Source organism: Mesocricetus auratus, unplaced genomic scaffold (genome assembly GCF_017639785.1).
Source record: "Mesocricetus auratus isolate SY011 unplaced genomic scaffold, BCM_Maur_2.0 Super-Scaffold_15014, whole genome shotgun sequence".
Taxonomy (NCBI): Eukaryota; Metazoa; Chordata; class Mammalia; order Rodentia; family Cricetidae; genus Mesocricetus; species Mesocricetus auratus.
The window spans coordinates 80,175,226-80,197,082 of NW_024429186.1; the positions used below are offsets into that span (position 1 = coordinate 80,175,226).

Below are 21,857 nucleotides of genomic sequence, written 5' to 3' on the forward strand. Positions count from 1 at the left end.
ATAAACTGAAATTTGTGTTACACATAACTCAAAAGAAACAGGTCTTCAATGAGCACAGTACGTAAAACTCCCCTTTTTAAAAAGTTAAACTTTGGAAGTCAAAATCCTATACTGCTTTAAAAGATAGACAAGTTCCTGAAATATCACTTATGCATATGACTCTAAATGGGTCTGAAGCACAATCTGAAGGCCTCACATCTAGCACTCGATCTATTCTGTACTCATATAAGACAGGGTCTCCAGTGAGGTAACAAATTAACCCAAGGCTTTTGGAGTAGGCTCTAAGTCAACCTGACTCTGTGCTCTCCCCACAGGAGGCCAGCATACACCAGGGATGCACACACACTGGAAAGAGGCCTCATGCTTGTCTGAGACAACTGAGAAGCCTGAGGAGAACCTGCCAACGCTGAGCCGCAGGCTTCGGCTTTCAGTTATTTCCATCATGTGACTTACCCAGTCTCAAGTGTTTTATGAGCAAAAGTGTCAGTAGTCGTTAAAGTAAGAATTTCTCCACATACTTTAAAGTGTTAACAAACAACAACAATACCTAAACATCACAAAATAGAAGGTCTAGATTTTAAAGACACAATTTTTGTAAGTTATCTGTCTGGACATCAGTATTCTAAAATACTGTCATTGAGAAAAGGCAACAAATTTTATATAACCTATCAACACACACAAGAATATTTTAAAGAATGAGAAAAACAGAAAAATGTCCACACACGTAAGAACTGACACATTAAATCAGAATGTACTCTAAAAATAACTTATCTACTAAATATAAATCATAGACACTCTAAGCTCAAAGATTTTTATCTTTCAACACTAAACATATCGGGTTTAGATTCTTAATACACCATTAGAAATTGGATGAAGAGGTTTGAAATTATGTTAAGAAAAATTCAAAATGTGTCAATACTCAAACACATAAATTCTCTTACTCATTTGTAAAGTGAATATTTAGTACCATCACTGACATTAGGGTGGTGTTTGTGCACTAATACAAACTTTACTCAGGGAAAGAAACACACAAGATCTATAGGCACATATACTCCTACAGTCAGTACACTGCCTGTCTGGTTCACTTTTCTAGAACTGAGGAGAGCCAGGCACATAGGAAAAAATAAACATTTTTAAAATAAATGCATGGGCAGTTTAGGCAATTTTTAAATTCATTCAACATTAATTTCCTAACTTCTAAGTTTATCAACCTTCTCCATAAATGTAAAACTATTTATTAAGATCTTTAAAGAGAATAAATGATAATTCATTTATTTAGACAGACCAAAAAAAAAACCACTCAACAAATTAAACAAAATGAAACCAATTTTAAAATCATTTCACTTTTAAGTACTACTTATTTATTTGTATTAAGAGAAAAATTGCAAGCATTTATATACAGAAAAATGTTCTATAAAACTAAATTTCCTTTAATTTGCACTAAGTGAAACTATTCTTGGCCATTAATAATTTTTAAAAACAAGTACATGAAAGAGCCATTTGAGCCACCTGCTTTTCAGACAAAGATCTGATACATAAGAAGTGTGAATTGGAGACTCATTCATAAAAGGTCTATTAGCACAGGAAAACATAAATGAAAAGACATGCCCAAAGACAATTACTTATTTCATTAAAAACAGTCCTATTATTGATGTTCAGAAGTTGATCAACACCCCATTTTTGATCAATTTAAAGCTATTAGTTTATCTTATTCTATCTGCTAAATATTTTAATGAGATTATCATGGTACCAACCATATTTTTCCAAATATATTAACTGATTTCTGCAGTACAAAGTCATTTAAAATCCAATCAGGCATCTCTTTATTCTACTGGCTTAATACTACTTATGTAACTAAAGTTTCGAATCAATCAAAGACTTTCAAGAGTGAAAATAAGCTCCACAGATTACCTATTGCATCTCATCTGGTATTGTTTTTCTAAGTTAACAAGAAGAAAAAATAGCTTTTCAAAAATAATAAAGAGAAACAGTTTCTTTTCATTTAACTTTAAAAGTCTTTATTCTACGAAATAGAATTAAATTTAGTAAGAATTTAAAATGGTATTTGGTTAATGTCAGGTTCATTTTAGACTGTGGTTCATAATAACTTACGCAAAACATCCAGGTTTTGGCAACATTGTTGGATAAAGTACCATTCAAAATAGCTATAGCTTTGAATTATGCCTCCAAAACCACCACTTCATTCAAGAGAGTTCCAGCAGTGTCTTCCCTGCTGCACACAACACCTCTGCACAGCAAAGGATCCCTCCCTTCCCCTCCATTCACCCATCTTCTCTCGCACATTGGAAATATACTCATTTAACTTTTCCATTTTAAAGTGCCACTTTAAAATGAGCTACACTGGTTCAAGTTTCCGCATCTGAGTTAGAGGTTCACTGCTCAAAATCATGCCAATCGTATAAAATGTAGTACCTTACCTTCTCTAGTTAACTTTATTCAGTGTGAGCATCTTTGGAGAATGCAGATCCAAAGCTGAACCAAGAAACAGTACAACGGTCACAAGCTTTACAAAGCTCATTACCTGCTCAGTGATTCTCATGTGGAAGTCGTGGAAGTCACTGTAACGCCGATAGGTTTTCCACATCTCGTCGGTGTTTAGGCTGCGGCGGTGTACAGTGATGGCATACAGCGCATATGTCTTGCCATGATCATTACAAACGCCTGCCACAGCATATGGGTCATAGTCAGCATATACTAGTCATTTCAAACAAAATGAAAGGAACAAAAGACACAAAAGGAGGAAGATGAAGAACAAAAACAAACAAAAAGACAACACGAAATGAAGAATTTGAAATGACAGACAAAAGAACGGCAGCAAAGGATAAGATAGGTTCCAATCCTCTGTGCTCACATGTATATGGTATTATAAACAATGACTACAACATAAAACAAAAGTATGATGATGTCACCAGCCACTGGAAGTTCTTCCCATGAACTTTTACTCATCGTTAAGAATGCTGCCACAATACTACTCAGAGTGAAGCAGTGGGGTCTCCTATATTTCATACACCAGGGACCCCAGAAACTAAACAATACGCTTTCTTTACAGTTAAGTCAGGCCTGATCAATCAAACAACAAGAAAGCCACAGGGGATAGCTTATCTGCTGCTGAGTCTTCTCTCAGAATTACCAGTTACATTCAAGAATTCAAAGTGTAGTTTATTCTGGACCTTTAGCAACAGCAGCAGCAATAAGCAAGTCAATAAATCCTCATCCTACTGACCTTCCGTAGAACACCATGCAAGCCAGGAAGCCTTAAAGGTGGCATCTGCTTCTACTTTGCACTGTCTTAACTTAGGTAAAGAGAAGAAACCTGAATCATGCTCTTGTCTTTTTAGGCTTACTGTGCTACTCCTGAGCAGTGGTCCTCCACCTGCCTAATGCTGTGGCCCTGTAATACAGCTCCTCATGTTATGATGACCCCAACCATAAAATTACTTCATTGCTCCTTCGTGACTCTAATTTTCCTTCTGTTGTCAACTCTCTGTGGATTGAGATGCTGGCGTGTATAATAACTAGAGGACAGTAAAATGGGAATATACTTCTGTAGGCACATTCTAAGGCTTCACTTTTGGGGGGATATCAGATACCATTCTCTACTATGACTTCACATTTCTGTCTTTACACTTGAATCTAAACTAAGTTTTCCTAGTTCTTGTGTCACATAAATTTGCCCCTCACGACACGGAGTGAAGGATACAGTTCTTCTTTTTCTAAACAGCGGGCATACAAACAAATGCCACCAAAACCAAGTTGGGAATCTTTACGCTGCTATGGCCTCACGAGGCATCACTGCTTCTTCACTTCCAAGAGCCTATTTTCCTCATGGTCTCTGGCACCTGTACATTTCTTCAGCTATTTTTACAGCACTGCCATGTGTGGAAGGTACTGTGGCAGTTTAGACTATTATATTAGCCAAAACTCTATGACTGATATAATAAACAGATTACAATGATAATTGCAATTATAGTAATGGATTACAATTATAGGTGGGAAAAGAGGTTTTAGAGCTGATTAAATGTTCTGCTGTCTTTCAGATTATCTGGCAAAGGTGTTTCCATGTACCTTCTTAGCAAATTATTTCAATAATATAACAGTAGTTATCTATATTGGCAAATATACATGAACAAAGCCTCACTGTTAACTATTTACAATAACTTTTCTAAAATTTGCACTTCCTACTTAAAACTGTCTTTCCTTCCCTTTCCATATTATCAATACTTTGTATTTGGCCAATGATAATTACACTGACAGTATTAGTAACAGAAATACTCTGGTCAACACATTCTGAATACACAGTTTGGCTGTATGCACTACTTACACTTTGCCATCAACTTTCTCTTACAGACTCAGGTGTATAAAATAATAGACTGCGTTTTCATCGAGTTAAAGAGTCTGATTTTCTAAGCACTGTTGCTAGATCAATAAAGGATTGGCTCCATGGACTGTGTTCAAGGAATGTTTGGAAAAGACACCGCAGAAGCCCATTGGGCAGCCCACCACAGCCAATCACAAATTAGTGAGAACAAGGAGACACCAGGAACAGAAGAGACAGAGCACACGTAGCAAACCCCTTTTAAAAGGATAAGCAAGATGGGTCCCAAGTTGTTAGGGAAAAGAGACTACCCAGGTGCATGGGCAATAGCAAGAATAATGAAAGAGGTTAATGTTTTTAAGATTCAGAAAACAGATAATTTTGTTGAAGGAAAAAGAAGATACTAGAGGTCATGGGCCAGTCTTGGAGCAGCAAGGCATTGAACTGTAGTTTTTATGTTTCTGTTAAGGACATGAGATCATGGATCAGTGTCCTATTGGAAAATAAATCAATGGTGAACAGGCACCCATGTATGATGCCTGCCACACATAAGCAATTATCAGTAGTTAGTTCCCCTATAGCTAGTTCACAAGATAGGCATTTCTATCAAGGTTCCACTTGACAGGTGAAGAAATTCCAGGAGAAACCTTACAGGAGCTCCTCTAAGTGAGGCTACAGGGTGAAGCCTGAGCCCAGACAATGGATCAAAAGCTATGCTCTTAACTCCACTATATGATGTTGCTTCCCCAGACTTTCTGTATGTTTGAATGAGAAAAAAGTCATTTATTAAAAATGTTTTGCCTTATGCTTCTGTGCATTTAAAGAATAATATACTGTTGAAAACTAAACAATTGATTAAATGAGAAAATCAGAACAGCCTAAAAAGAGAAAACTTAACACCAGAGACACAGAGATGAATGTTCTCTTCTAAATATGAAATTTAATGTTTCTAAGAAATAAAAAGACTATTACATGAAAAGACATCCATCCTCATAACTGGAAGACAAGCCAAGAAAGAATATAAAGATTTTCTTTAATTATTTAAAAATTTATGGAAGGAAAAGTGCTTCAAAAGTTAAAAGGAAAACCAACAAGACCTCTACTTTAATTGACAATGTGTTCTCTAGTGACATCTAAAAGGAAAGTAATATTTGTACTCACTACATGTAAAAGGTGAAGGAACAACTGACAGGTAACTTATTCCAGAAATCTAGCACATAAGAGGAAGCAAAATGAGTCTCTAGCTCTACTGAGAATAAGAAAACAAAGCCATTTTTAAAAATGCAGATCATCATTTTTAAAACTAGACTTATGTATCAAAATCTCTTTTCAAATTATAAAACTAAGGAAATTGAATTGAGACATGTATCTCTGTATAATTTGGCATTAAGTATAGCAAAAACATCCCTACACTCTAGGAACAGGGAGAGGCCAGGAAGAAAACTGCATTTCTAACACTCATCAGCATTATTTATGACTACGCAAAGTCGTAGGTCACTCAACACAGTAAAGCATCTGGGAGGTTCCATGAGGAATTATCTACAAGTCCCAGCCACCCACTGTCTCTGCCAGCTCTTGAGTAAAAGGAAGCAAATACAGATGGGAGACCTCTGTGAACAAGAAAAGGGACTTCTGAAAGTGAGTATCAGCAAGATTCAAGCAGAAAGAGGAAAAGACCAGCTCTAGAATTTACTTGAAATGATAAAGTACTTAGAAGTAAGCATTTTCAAACATTAACAGTGGCAATCTTAGAGAAGGAAAACATCCAAATACACAAGCAACCAAACATTACAGGACTTCATGAAGAAAGCATTTCAAGAAAAGTAAATCAGAAAATATGATCTTAAAAGAAGCTGAATGCAATAATAAATGTAAAAGTAACTGGGATGTTACAATCACCCGTATTTAGTAGTAGCTGCAGCACAAGGCCTCTTACCAGTGTCGGAAATGTAGGCATGAAGTTGTCCAGAGTCATCAGAGGACACATTTGAAAGGTCATCTAAAGACTGGAAGAAAAAAATTGGGAACAAAATTTTACAGGGAAAGTATTAAGAGTTCTCTACCAAAGGTCTCCTCACATACATTTGATAGGATGTACACAGCTCCGACATCTTAGACCAGGATGCTGTGCATTTATACTGAGAGTCTAGATGAGGAAGCTAAACTAAGCTCCTGTGCTCCTGGCACTTGGGAGACTAAGGCTGCAACCTTAAATATGAAGTCTGCCCAATACCAGTCTCACATTTAAACAAAAATGAAAAAGAAACTCTAAAACCAAATAATTCAGTAACCAACTTAAGATATCACAACAGCCTCTTCATTACTTATCCACATACAGTAACTGACTGTTAATTATAAACAATATAAAGGAAGGAAATCAGAAATAGGAACTCTTTACAATAAAATTATAATGGTAAAATATACTATAGACAAATTTGTAGTCGCTAGAACTTTTGTTAACTGAGAAATAATCAGCAATGTAGATTACTTAGCACAAAAGGAGGGTAATGCTACCTGCGTCATAGGGTATGTGAGATTACATTCTAAATATGTAAAATATTTAGAAAGCTACTTATTATAGTTATTAGCCATTGTGACTACTTAGCAAATGGAAGTGAGTCCAGACTAAGACTTTTGTTAGTAAAATTTATAATTCTACAAACAAAATCATTACTGATTGATCAACAATTAATTTAAGTATTAAACTAATTTAAGTTTAAATTTTAAATCACTTGGTCACATACACATGCCCCCTACCCCCACACACAAGCATATTGCCAAGGCAGACAGGACACACAAAGACCACAAAACAAAGCAACCCGAAGCTGCCTGCAAGGTTCTCCCTTGAATGTCCACAAGGACAGCAGAGTTGGGAGTGTCTCCCACCACTCTCTGGTATAATTGCTATCCTCTACCTAAGACTGACTATACAATGTGCTTATGCTCAACAAATTTTTTCTATGGGCATAGACTTTGGTATTTAGCAGATAGAATGTGCCCTCTATCGTCTGGCTCCAACAGAACCCTGTGCACTGAGATTATTTTACATATCCAGTATCTACCTATAATTTATAAACTATAAGTTTTTTCAATAACATAACACCAAAAAAGCACAAAATAATTTTTCAAAACTAAAGCATAATAACAACAATCCTCCTTTATATCATATAGAATAATTTTTAAAAATCCTCAGAAATATTGTTGCAATTATCATACACAAGTAAGTAAAAACTAAACTATGAAATTCCAGACAGTAAAACAGTATTAACTCCAGTATTACATTCAATTTGGAAAAAGTACTTTGGCAAAAGAAAAAATTGTGGTTTTAAAACAAGTGCATTAATATCACCCTAAAATAACCACAGTTTATAAAGCAATCCTTGAGCTAACATTCTTAAACTTCTTGCAAAGAAAAGAAAATGGTTCTTTTTTGTTTTCTAATTTTATGTTATGGCAAAAACTAAACTTAGGATTCTTTTCTCCCTCTTGGATATTTTTATGGACTGCTGTCCAGGTTGACAAAGAAGTCTAGGATTCAAATGCTCCTCCTGCCACAGTCTCCAAACCAGCTGGACATATCAGCAGACACCACTGTGCCTAGCTAAAAATAGAGCATTCTTTGGTAGCTCAGCAAACACAATTACAATGTCAGTGGTAGAGATAGCAGCAATAATTTACCTGCTAATCTCAACTGGATTATATGCCAAAGAGCGCATTAGTATCTTCACTGCTCAGTATATTACAATCAATAACTATGTTTAGTTTATAATTCCATTTTTAAAATTCATCTAGTCACTAGACTTTTCATTCATAACAGAAAACAAAATATTACAAGTAATTGACTTCGAATGTGACTTTTGATCCAGAGATTTCTGGAATTCTCTTATAACTTCTAAAAGCACTTACTTCAGACATGGAGTAAAAAAAAAAATCATACTTTACTACTGTTTAAACATTTGTATAAACACTATAAATCTGAATATTAGAAAATTTCAAACTGGGAAAAGTTTCCAAAATTTGCAAAGCTTATATGTATATGATGAAAGTTATTGCTAACACTAAACGCTCTAAAAGTTTATTATGACACTTTTAAATATAACAAGTAAAAAGTTTATAAAGCATTTTCAAAGTTACAAAGAGTCTGGAATGCCCATGGCTTATCTGCTTTAGTTGTTTTGCAAGTTATACGCCATGTCGAAAAGGACATTTACTCTATTGGGTTATTTCCAAATAAGGAACATTATAGCTGCCCACAGATCTCAAAAGTCATTAAAAGTCACAAAAAACCTCTGAACTTACTAGAAAATTTACAAGAAAAGCAGGAGAAAAAGCCATCATTTACCTCTGGGCTGTCTCCAAACTATGAACTGAGTGAGTATTTCACAGAACACCAGTATTTCCTCTTAACAGAACTCTAGGAGTTAGGTTATTCAATGGCAAGAGCAGATATATAGGAGAAATAATATGTTCATTAGTGAACATATAACCAACTATTGCCAGTGGAGTTTATATGCTAAAAGTCTATCATTCTTAGTTCTCTAAATAATAAAATATAATTGCCATAAAATTCTGAATAAAAAGCCCTTTTTGTAAGGAGTTGAATGAATTGTTTTGACACACACTCATATGTGGTAGGTTGAATGTGAATGTCCTCCACGGGTACATATGTTTACATGCTCAGTTCCCAGTTGGTGAAGCGTTTGGGAAGGAGTAGGAGGTGTGGCCTCACTGGAGGATGTGTCACTGGGAGTGGGCTTTGAGGTTTCCTAGAGATGTGTTACATTTGTTTATGCTTCGAGTATCACTTTTACTCTATAAAGGTGTTACATTTTTGTTTAGTGATGTAAAGATGTGTGTTTAATATGTAAAGAAGTGTTGTATTTGTTTCACCTTGCGCCTGACTGGCCTAATAAAAAGTTGAATGGCCAACAGCTAGGCAGGAAAGGGTTAGGCAGGGATGGAAGTCAAAGAGCATAAGTAGGAGGAGAAATTGAAGCTTGAGAAAGAAGATTATGAGGGCCAAAGAAAGGGACATGCCCAGGGCCACCAGCCAGAAGCTGCCAGCCCACCAGCCATGAGAAGCAGTCAAAGATACACAGGGGGAATGAAAAGGTAAGAAGCCTTGAGGCAAAAGGCAGATAAAGAGAAACAGGGTAATTTAAGTTAAAAGAGCTATCCAAAACGAGCTTAAGGTAGGCCAACAATTCAAAAGCAATCAATCTCCAAGTCAGGATTTGGGAGCTGATGGGTGGCTCAAAATAAAAGCCCTGGTGTCTACCCGTCTCTCTCTCCAATTAAAGTTATCTTCTAAGAGCTGACTTGACTATGGTGTCCCTTCACCACAACACAACAGTAAGTAGAAAGTTGTCCCAACAACTTATTATTCTATTAAATGTGGAAGTAAAGTGATTTAAAGCTTTAAGTATGTGAATATACTATTCAAAGGTGACAGAATAATTCCTTTTTCTTGTTTTAAAGATATGACCTCTTAGCTGGGTGGTGGTGGCGCACGCCTTTAATCCCGGCGCTTGGGAGGCAGAGGCAGGCGGATGTCTCTGAGTTCTAGAACAAGCCTGGTCTACAAGAGATATGGCCTCACTACACAGCCCTTGCTGGTATGAAACTTACTATGTAGATCAGGCTGGCCTTGATATCACAGAGAAGCCCTTCCCTGCCTCCAACATGCTGTAATAAAGAAACCAATCCCTTCATAAAATTCAACTGCAGCTATACAGGTGTGGTAAAATCCCCATTTCTTACAAATGAAAATTCAAAGTCACAGATGCCTTACAAACTTAACATTTCTTTAAAAGCACAACAATGTCTTCATTCTATGGGACAGCTTGAAGCTTCTTATTTCCAAGTTACCTTACTAATTAAAGTACCCACAAATAGTACTTACCAAGTTTATGCTTCCTGTAGGAGACCCATTAAAAGATTCTAGAAAAGGAAAAGAAAGCTTAATATACAGCAGAGACTGTTCAAAACTGTTGCTTTACATGGGGTTATGCTTTAAACACAAATAACACAACTTGTATAAAAGCAGAGCAACAAAAGAAAACTCTTTTACACTTGTAAATGTCTGCCTCTTAACTCTCCACCTACCATGCCCATCAGACCCCGAAATGAAAATATGCATAGGCCTGACAGGCTCACAAGCAAAGTCACAGGTAAGCACCAGGGAGCACCAGTGCTCACTCTTACACCTTTCCTCATGGATCACATGAGGCTGTTATGCAAAGCAAGTAACGCAGAGTGAAGTCCCTTAGGTACTGCAGAATTATGTTCTTACTTCTGTCTCTGAGGATTAAAAATGATATAATAGTATCAGTCTTTAAGTGTGAGGCACAAATGCTCAGGTTTTAAGGATATGTAATCGTCCACTGTTTCCTCATAAATGTAGCATAAAACATTGCAGTCTAGATTCTGAAATGGCTGTATGCAATGCTGTCTAGTTAAGCAACAGAGACGGGAAAACAACTCTGATGAAGGTTAGGGAAGTATGTAGCTAGGCTTGATGATGGGTGCTCATAAAGACAGAGGCAGAAGCAGAAAAGGGGAAAAATCACGTACAAAATGCCAAGACTCACAACTTTGTAGATTGACTTAATAAAACTTGTTTAAGCCTTGGGGGGAAATGCAAGTGTTAGAATAAGAACCAAAAAGAAAAAAAAAGGTAAATAAACATTAGCAAATAAGTCTAACAAAGATTATTAACACTAATGACAAGCAATAATCTCTTCTTTCCCCTTGGGTTTGACTACATATCTAAGCAAATTAAACTTTCAATTAAGGTGTCTCTGCAATGGTAAAACAATACTCATACAATTTAATGTACCTTTTCTAAGCCTTAGTAAATGTAGAAATCTGATTAGTTACATGAGTCTTCACACAGACTGCACTACTTGTGCATTTCTAAGAGGGGCAGCTGCTAATCGTCGTCCATTCTGAATAACTCCGTATACAAAACACTTCTTAGTTCCCCAGATCTCTGATCACAGAAAACACATGGGAATTCAACTAGGAATATTCATGGTTCATATGCAGATGATGCATAAGGTAAATAAACATGCCGACTGTCCTTATGGTGTGATTAAATGTTTCCTCCCCATCTGTGGTCTGGCAGCCTCTTGAGCCTTGTCACCAAAAAAGAGTTTCAGAAATAAGTCATACTATAGAAAGACAAGCGGTAAGAACTCAATTTGAGAATGTCAGACCTGAAACCCAGATACCAAAGACAGTAAAGCTGGCAGCCATCTAACATCATGCTGCATAGTATACTATTTCTCTGATAAAATCTTAAAACCGGTTTTCACAACTGAGGATTTTGTGTGTGTGAAATGTATAAAAATCTATCAGTTATGATATGAAGGTATTGCTTTGCAATGAGGATCTGTCCTAAAAAACAGACATGAATGTGAGCAAGCACATGACTTAGCAGGTTAAGGACTATGCCTGCTGTGGCTAAGTTCAAAACTCGGAACTGACCTGCAAGTAGTACTCTGACCTCCACATGTCTGTCTGTCTGTCCGTCTTCCCCCCATACACCTCCTCCTTCCCCACACCACCCCCCACACTATATGATTACAAACTACAATCAGTGATTTAATGTGAAGTCACTCAAAACCTGACACATGTGAAAAGTGTATTTTACTTTAGAACAAACCCAATTCAAAAATTCTAAACCCAATTTATGTCTAAAATAAGTACATGGTTTGAACTGACTGGCTAGAGAGGGGAATTGAAACAGTAAGTCAATTCTACTCACATAAAATACATATGTACTATCAGCACTGTAAATCACATAGCACTTAGGTCACAACTCAATTTATCTGGTTCCATTCTGGGTTCCACAGAAAATCCACTTCAAAATTACTATGAAAACTTCTAAATGGATGAAATTAATAATACAAGCAGACACTTTACAATTGCAATTTTAGTGTGGTGAGCTGAGAGTTGTTTTTTCAAACTTCACAAAAGATCTAACATTTTCCAGCAGCAATAAGAAATACAGAAAACTACAATTTTACTATTCCTCTAACCTAGAAAGTATTACACTTCAAAAAATAAACTACTCCCTTAACTATACAATCATAACTAAAGGCTTGAGTACTTGTAGTGGATTAACATATCTCTGTTTTCAAAAGGTCTTACCCGAAAAGCCTACAGATAAGTAAATGGCCACAATCAACTACAGTAACTGGTTCTAAATTTTGCAATTTACTTTATCTTTACATTGCTTATTTATTTACAGCATACTAGAAAGCTGTTCGAATCTTAGATTACCAATTGCTCCTTAACAAAGGCCTGAATTTAATCACAGTGAAACAAGCACTGGATCTAGGAATTCATTTCTGAAGGCCCTGCTCCACCACAGCATGTTCCTTTCACGTGTACAGCTTTATGCCTGTGCTTTCATCCCTAAGATGCTTTCACGCACAGAATCTTGTTTAAAAGGATGACTGAATTACGGTACAATGATGGACTCCAGATTTACAACTGCGAAAACTGAGGCCTAACGCAGATAAACTAGAGCGCACAGGCAGTAAGCAGTAGAATGAAGGTAAAAACCTAAATGCCCTCTGACTCTTACAAGGGCGTGCCAATCACTGGCAGCATCACCATGGCAAAGAACAAGAGGTTGGAGTAAACCACTTGGGGGTTTCTAAGTGAAAGAAAAGCACCCCCTAGTGTGTAAGCTTTGGGAACAGACACAAGTAAAGAAAACAATCACCACACTGTACATCGCTTGATAGTCTAGAGCATTATTTCTTTCCTCACTTAGTCTTCACATAACTCCTCTACCTGTCACACAAACGTATCACTTCATGATTACTGATTAGCAAAAGGGAAAGCAGCATAAAAATATTCTGGATGACCCATGTTAAGACAACATTCTTACTCTCACATTGCCTTAGACACTTTAGGATATATTACAATTTACATTTGGGGTTTAAAAACATTTTATTATGTTCAAAAGCTCATTCTTAGGTAGTCAGAGTGCACATTCAGACAGACAGACAGACAGACAGACAGACAGACACACACACACACACACTCTTTTTCCCTTACCTCCATCCCCATCATCTGACCCTCTGAAACTAGGATCTTTTAACATGTCAAGCTCAGCTAACATCCGCACATAGAGTGCATTCTGCCTGAAGGAAGGATAAAACCTTTCATCCCGTAGCATCAATTCATATACCTGTTGAAATAATTGAGGTATTCAAAATTTAATCCATATTAGTTAATGATTTTGCTACATAAAGTATCAAAAAGCTTCACTGATGTTTTTCTATAATGTATTATTATCTAAAAGGTGTCAACAATAAGACAGTTTAGTAACTAAAATGATATTCTGGACCCTACAGTGAGTAAAAGGTTCCTATCTTAATGTAAGTTATGTGACACTATGCCATTTTTATGTTCTAGGAAGTGGTATTTTCTATGAAATATATACGTATATGAAGGCTTATACTAAGATGAATTTTTGAAGTATGCTTTTTTATAATAGAGATATCTACTTACTGAATTCTTGATATCTGGCTCTTACTTCAGAGTAAACAAAGCAACCAACCCAAAAATCAGGATTTTCTCAATGGTCATTCAAGGAAATAAAAAAGTCCTTTACATTTCTGCAGTCAGAGTTATTACAACCTTAGTATCTTTTTAGTAATTATTCTACTTTAAGAAAAAACTGTATAGACATAGAAATACTTTTTTCAAGAAACATAAAATATTAATACCTTTCTTTGAATGTCATCAAAGATTTCTGGAGTTGGATCTTCATGATTCAAAGTATCTGCTAATTTCGCTACTAAATAGTCATCAACAATAACTCTTGGTGATGCCTGACAGAGAAAAAATAATAATCTTTGTAATTTCCACATATAAGTAAGCAGTAAATAATAGGAGTTAACAGCAGAATCGTGCCATTTAAAGTAGCTGGCAGATAAGAATCACTGTTCACCAACGATGCTTAAGAAAGCCAGAATACAGACTCTATATTCTATAGATTACAGGAGACTAATGAACATTTTTTTTTGTCTTTTTAAAGACTTATTTACATTTTGTGTCTAAGTATTTCTTGTGTGTACCACATGTATTCCTGGTGCCCACAGAGTTCAGAAGAGAGTACTGTGCCCCTGGATGTGGAGTTCCAGGCAGTTGTGGGCTGTCCTGTAGTGCTGGGCATCAGCCAGGGACCTCTAGAAAAGCAGTCAGTGCTCGTACCCGCTGAGCCATCTCCCTAGCCCTGGCAGACAGATTTAATGCTTCATTTTTATTGAGCATATGTCCTCTTACGAAGCCTTATTTCCGAGTTGGAAAAACTGGAGATAATCCTGCATAAGGTTATTCAATATCACTATTTAGGGTTAACAAAGATTTACTGAAGACATATTTGTCCAGTGTTTGGCATACAAGACACACTGTCATCAGGAATCAGATCACTCAAGCTATGAGTAGTTAAGTATATAAGTATTATATGACTGGATAATTTGACACCAGATAGCCCTTGTGAATGGCTAGTAAAAGACTACCATTATCCTAAATTTTAGTAAGCAATGTTGCTGCAAAGTTCCAATGTTCTTAAAGATGAATTTGTTGCTAGAATGTTCATTTCAAAACATATGCAACAGATGCAGAAATACAAAATCTGCTGTTTCTTTTAACAGGGTGCTGGGACTGAACTGGAGGCCTTATACAAGCTAGACAAGTGCGGAACGGCTGACCGCCATGTGCAGCTCTCTTCTGTATTCCTCACATCCTATGTCTTACATCCTTCTGATTTCTGTCTACCACGTCCCCGAATCTGAAATGAGTACCTCTCCTGACTTGGTCATTTGATTTCCGTGAACTTGGACATACTAATTTGATTTTATAAAATTGGATTCTTCTCTTGAACAATGACAATAAAAACATACAGGAAGACTGTCCTTAGGAGTAAACAAGGCAAGGTCACTGAAGCCACCCTGCCCAGTACAGTGAGTATCCCACAGAGTGTTGTGAGTGACACGGCTATGGAAGACAACAGTGGCCACAGTCAACCCTTACCTTTTCAGATAAATACTGTTCATAGATCCCAACAGCAGCTGCTCTTAACAGACCTTTGGTTTGGTTGGTCTGATGTTTTCCATCTCTCTGACGACTTGATAAAACCTCTAGCTGCTGCTGAGCTGTAACCCGGTATCCTTCCACCGTCATCCAGAAGAAGAGATGTGCTTGACCTCCAGTTTGCTGCATGTAATCTACCAAACGAAAGCCAAGGCAACAGTTAGTAATGTCATCCTAAATGGTTCATATTACTGTATGATAAAGAAGGGTTGCTTACAGGTTCAGGCTGCTCTGGAACGTGAGGTCTTTCTACCTAATCCTTCTACGTACAGGTAGAAATCATTATGCCCAACTTAAAGCTTTTTACTATCACATCTTAATGATGAATTCCTAGTGAGCATGCTATGTAAGACTTTAAATACGTAATTATTTCATCAATAGTCAATTATTATTCTGAATAAAGATTTTAATAATGTGTAATTTTTGAAGTATATTAAAATTAAGATGAGTATTGTAGGAAACCACACATATTCTGATCACACAAATAACGATGCAAAGATTTAAGTATGCTGTAAATGTCTACCAGATAAAATAATTAATGTAATACTATAAAATAGCATAAAATAAAGTATCTTATTCATATATGAATATAAAATGTCTCATGTGTTCCCAATATAGTATTATATTTTTCTTTTGAACAGGAGCTCATGTAGCTCAGGCTGGTCATTGCATTACTATACAACTCACAAAAATCCTTCTGCTAATTCTGATGCTTCCACTTTTCAAGTATTGAGCCAATGAAGTGTTTCTCAATGAATTTAAACCACACTAGACTCTTCTATGATTTATTTTAAAAATAGGACAAATGCTCATTAGTTATGAAAAACATTTATTTATTTCTAAAAAAAAAATCTACCTCTACGGTTTCTAAAGTAAAAAGGATGAGCTGGGCAGTGGTGGTGCATGCCTTGAATCTGAGCACTTGGGAGGCAGAAGCAGAACATCTCTGTGAGTTTGGGGCCAGCCTGGTCTACAAAGAAGTTCCAAGACAGCCAGGACTGTTACACCAAGAAATCTTGTCTCAAAACAACAACAACAACAAAACAAAACAAGTAAAAGAAAGAAAAAACAAAAAGAAAAAAATATGAGCTCAAATTGGAATGTAAAATAATAACCATCCAAATTCACTAGTATTTTAAATGATTCAACTTGTAGCACAACCACAGACAAGAAGCCAACCCCACAATGAAATACTGGCAGGGTCTGTCTGATGGAACTCTGAAAGCCAGGGTGAAGACCTGGGCGGTTAAACTGTCTGAAATGTAAAATGGGAGAGTCACTGAAAAAGAGTGCAATGGTTCCCAAACAATGAGTAAGAAAACTATGGTTCACAGATTCCACTTGTCATATGCCTGACAGAACTGAAGGAAGAGTCTCTCAAAGGTGCTTATGCATCCACACGCATTACAACCCCATTCTCAAAGATAAACTATGGAAGTAAGCTAAGATTCCCATGAGGATGAATGGATATTGGGGGGCAGGGGATGGATACTTGTGTTTATGTATGTGATGGTCTTAAAAAGGAGGGAAATTATGACATATGCTATAACATGGAAGAAACCTGAGACTATCTATGCTAAGAAAGCAAGTCAATCACTTGATTAAATACAGAAATCTCCCTTATAACAGAAGAACCATTTTAAACTGACGAATGGGGACACTGGTAACTTAATAATGTAATTAATATCACTCAACTACATACTTAAAAGTATTAAGTTTTAGAATTTTTGTGTTACTTGTATTTTATCAAGAGTTTAAAATAAAAAACTTAATGTCTATATTATTTAATAAAGTTTTACCTACCCATAAAAAACTGTAGTGCAACATTGTCTACAAGAATGTTGTCCAAGGGGACTGTACAAAGCTTCCCAAAGTTTGCTGCTAGCTTCACAGTATTTATTTCCTTCAGACACAAATGAATACAAGTTAGCACTTCAATCATCCATCAATCATTATGGTAGGATGTTTATATAAATGTATGGAAAATGCAACAGTCTATCAAAATGTGACAACAATTCCCCTCCTGCATGTCAGTTCCCAATAAAACACTCTGTTGAGTGGCTCTAAAACCCGCCTCATTCAAGAGATAGTCATCAAATAATCATTCATTTCCCCTAATATAAAACAAGCTATATCATTGTGTTTCATGTATTCTTTATTTCTACATATTCTACTGTAGAACAAATTTCAGGAAATAAAGGTGAAAGAATATGTCTGAATGCTTCATGTATCCAAAACTACTCATTACTTTCATCTTGATTAGCATTTATCTAATAGGAAAAACCTTTCCAAAGGACAATGTTGCTTTTAACAGAGTAAAACCTCTGCTACTGACAGAAATTTTATTTCTTTTCAAATTATGTAAGTAGTGAGCTACATAGTCAAAGCAACAGAATAAAACAGCTACCTAAAAGGAGGAGTTTAATTAGAGAAAAGGTTCAAAGGGTAGAAAGCATTTATGTGGGGCACTGTGTTGGTTACGTTCCATATTACTTCACACAAGCTGTGCAGCAACCCTGCTGGGTATCCTGACTGACTGCACAGATAAGAAGACAAACATCAGGAAGGCTAACAAACATCAGGAAGGCTAACTACCGTCTTAACTCATGATGCATGTGGGAGGGCCCGCCCTCTGTGGGCAGCAACGTCACTAGACAGGCGGAGTCTGCACTGTATAAGACACTAGCAGAGCGAGCCAAGAACCAGTCAGCAAGCAGGGTTCCTTCACGGCTTCTGCTCCCATTCTAGCCCTCCTCTTCACTATGGACCGTGGCCTGGAAATGTAGGAGTCTTTCCTTCCCTAAGACGTTCAGATCAGTGTTTCATCAGAGCAGCAGAGGCAAGGGAGAACACACGTACAAACACAGTTGACCATCAATGTATTACCCTCTATACTCATCTCCAAGTGGACTTCATGCCAACATACTTAAGCACTGTGGGCTAGCAGCAGACCAACATAACATGCTGCCCCATTACCTGGTGGGACAATTTTCACATACATGCTGGTAGTGTGTGTGCTGATGCCCCACAAATTAAATCTCCATTGTTTCTATCAATATCTGAGTGATCTGTACTTATTTTTGTGCTGGGTCATCAAGGGTTTCATTTCAGTTATCAGTGTCACCTTCTTGTCATCTAAATTTCACTTACTATCCCTTAAAGCAGACCTGATTCTTAACAACTTTAACAGAGCATGTCCCGGAACACTGAGACCCACAGCCATGGCTCCGCAGAGACCTGCAGGCCAGGAGCACTGCAGAAGGGAAATCCGGGCAGTGCTGCAATCGGCCTTCTGAACCTCTTTACACAGTATGTGACATGCCCTACCATAGGGATATGATACGAATATGCTCACTTGGTAAAGTTCTTGCCATGCAAGCATTAGGACCTGAGTTCAGATCCCCAGGACTCATATAGAAAGGCCAGACACAGAGGCTTGTATTTGCAACCCAAACACTGGGGTGGGGAGCATAGAGATAGGGTTATTCTTAGAGCTCAGCAGCCAGCTACTCTAGGTGATAGGTCAGCTCCAGGTTCAGTGAGGAATCTTATCTCAAAACAAGGAAGAAAAAGCAACCGCGGAAGGCACCTCTAGTCTCCACATGGACTTCGAGAGAGGGCATGCGCATGTGCGTGTGTACACACACACACACACACACACACACACACCTCTCCTTCTATTTAAGTCCTGTTGTAAATAGCTCCACTAATTAATACCCTACCTTTGTTCATGAACTAGTATTTTAATCACTATCAAGTATTTACAACTAAGTGTTATTTCAAAAGTATTTTATACTTACTTTGCCCGACTGTAACCGCTGTATTCTTGAGTCACATACTTTCTTTACAAATAATAAGCTATTTATTTGATTTTTAATAGTGTTAATATCTGAAAGAAAAAATTCATTGAGCTAAAAAACAGTTGTGGTATTCCAGAAATACACTACACACATTTATTGCAATTCAAAAAATAATCAATATAGCAATTTTGCTTTAATAAAAAATATATAATTGTTTCATAAAATTATTTATTTACTTCAAATTAAATCATACCTATTATCTTTAGGGACAATTGGAATAACACCATCCTCATGTATAGAGAGCAATATTTTTATTCTAAGAACATGTTAGCACAGTAAGGAAGACTTGATTTGAACCTGAAAAACTAGATGTTTCTTCAATTCCATTTAGGTCAATGAAAAGCCTTAAGGATACAATAACCCTTGACGTGAACAGTGTTCAGAGTAAAGAATCACTTACCATCCCCGGCTGTATCTAAAGATCTAAGGTACTGGAGTTCTTCTGATGCCTTATCTCTGACTGCTTCTAACTCTCCAATATTGTCACTTAATTTAATAATGTTCATAAAGGCCTCGTAGTTGCAATTTGAATCACGGATCTGAAAATGAAGTTTAAGAACAAGCAGGAGAGGGATTACTCACTAAGAGAAAACTTCAGTGCGGGTGACAACCATGGGCCAGACACCACCCACTACAAACTCAGGGATTACACCAAAGGGAAAAAGCTATGTGCAAGCACTTACACTAAAATGGGTCACACACTAGAAACCAAATAGATTAAGCTAAGCATGTTACATACAGAAAGGCACAGACCCAAGCTCAGACAGAGTGATGATAGCAAGGATATCAGGATAGCTGGAGCTAAGCCAAAGAGACCTCAAAAACAGAGGATGGGCAGCAGTAATGGAGCAAGAATTCTATAGTATTATAAGGGTTTATGCTTTTCACTCTGAAAGAAATCAAGTCACTATGTTCAAACAGAATATAACTACAAACAGTATGCTATGCTGCAATGTAAAAACCAAATACAGGCAATCAAGCAGAGAAGGAAAGGACAAGTTCAGGTGAAACATGGCAGCAGTAGTGGGGAGAGTAAGAAAGGTATTGCAAAGACAAGGAGAGAAGAGGAGGGGAGAGGACAGGAGGGAGCAGGAAGATGGAGTCAGGGTAAGAATAGAGGAGAGCAAGAAAAGAGATACCATAATAGAGGGAGCCAGTATAGGTTTAAAGAGAAATCTGGCACTAGGGAAATGTCCAGAGATATACAAGATTGACCCCAAGTAATCTAAGTAATAGCTGAGTGGCTACCTTAAAAGCCCTTCTCCAATAATGAGATTGACAACTATCTTGTATGCCATCCTAGAGCCTTCATCCAGTGACTGATGGAAGCAGAGGCAGACACTCACAGCTAAACACTGAACTGAACTCTGGAACCCAGTTGCAGAGAGGGAGGAGTGATGAGCAAAGGGGTCAAGACCAGGCTGCAGAAACCCACAGAAACAGCTGACCTGAACAAGGGAGAGTTCATGGACCCCAGACTGATAGCTGGGAAACCAGCATAGGACTGTTCCAGACCCCCTGAAGGAGGATGTCAGTTTGGAGGTCTGGTTAATCTATGGGGGAACTCTGGTAGTGGATCAGTATTTATCCCTAGTATACCAATGGACTTTGGGAGCCCACTCCACATAGAGGAATATTCTCTCAGCCTAGACACATGGGGGGGGGGGGTCTAGGCCCTGCTCCTAATGATATGACAGACTTTGAAGATCCTCCATGGAATGCTTCACTCTTCCTGGGGAGCAGAAAGGGGATGGGATAGGGGGCCGGTGTGGGACAGAGGAGGAGTAGAGGAGGGGAAGAGGGGAGGAGGGGAGGGAGAAGGAACTGGAATTGACATGTGAAAGAAGCTTGTTTCTAATCTAAATTTTAAAAAGGGTGGGGAAACAAAACAAAACATATGCCCCACACCTTAGGACCAGCAAGATGGGTGTCCTAAACATTTCAGATAAGCAATATGCAACCTGTATGAGCACAGTTAAAATTACTCATCTGTACATACACAGGTAGTGAAAGCCATTACTTTAAAATAAATAATAATGTCACCATAATAGTAAAGAAGATATTAGAAATGTAGAGACTAGTTTAAAAATAGTTTTTTCTTTATTTAATATACTGTTGATTAATCACTCTGATCTCCACACTGTTATTTACTGCTGAGAACCTGATTCAAAGACAAGTCAAATTTTTAAAAGGTACTTACCATCCATATGACATATTGATTAATATAATCAGGATCACTGAGTTGATTTATTAATGGAAGAAGAATTCCTCGTGCAAGGATTTCCTAAAAATAAAGTTTAAAGAACAGCTTAATTTAGCATCTTCAAGTTGAACACAGTGTAAATTTCCTGAAACAACAGTAAGAGTTATGATACACAAGAAACACGAACTCACTGCAGCTTTATAAAATTATAAAACGTCAAAATTGGTAAGATCAGTGTATCAGTACCAACTTAAACATATCTCTGTGAGGCCCATGCCATGAGAGGGAGCCTAAGTCTGACTGCCTGGAGGGCCAGGAACGACAGGTTAGAGTCAATGAAACA

The 21,857-nt window shown here is 37.2% G+C and overlaps 1 protein-coding gene across 2 annotated transcripts in view; it reads right to left on the reverse strand.

Moving 5' to 3' along the window:
• Snx13 (sorting nexin 13) overlaps positions 1-21,857 on the reverse strand; it is a 114,797-nt gene that overhangs the window by 22,090 nt on the left and 70,850 nt on the right. The window contains exons 9-18 of one of the 2 annotated variants that reach the window (XM_040743241.1): positions 21,512-21,595; positions 19,712-19,850; positions 19,252-19,340; positions 17,255-17,354; positions 15,392-15,585; positions 14,083-14,187; positions 13,409-13,541; positions 10,239-10,276; positions 6,273-6,342; positions 2,543-2,682 (exon numbers count right to left, since the gene is read on the reverse strand). In XM_040743241.1, coding sequence (XP_040599175.1) covers positions 2,543-2,682; positions 6,273-6,342; positions 10,239-10,276; positions 13,409-13,541; positions 14,083-14,187; positions 15,392-15,585; positions 17,255-17,354; positions 19,252-19,340; positions 19,712-19,850; positions 21,512-21,595 — 1,092 coding nt within the window. Of the gene's footprint in view, positions 1-2,542; positions 2,716-6,272; positions 6,343-10,238; positions 10,277-13,408; positions 13,542-14,082; positions 14,188-15,391; positions 15,586-17,254; positions 17,355-19,251; positions 19,341-19,711; positions 19,851-21,511; positions 21,596-21,857 lie in introns of both variants that reach the window. The other variant, XM_040743239.1, reaches the window with a different exon arrangement.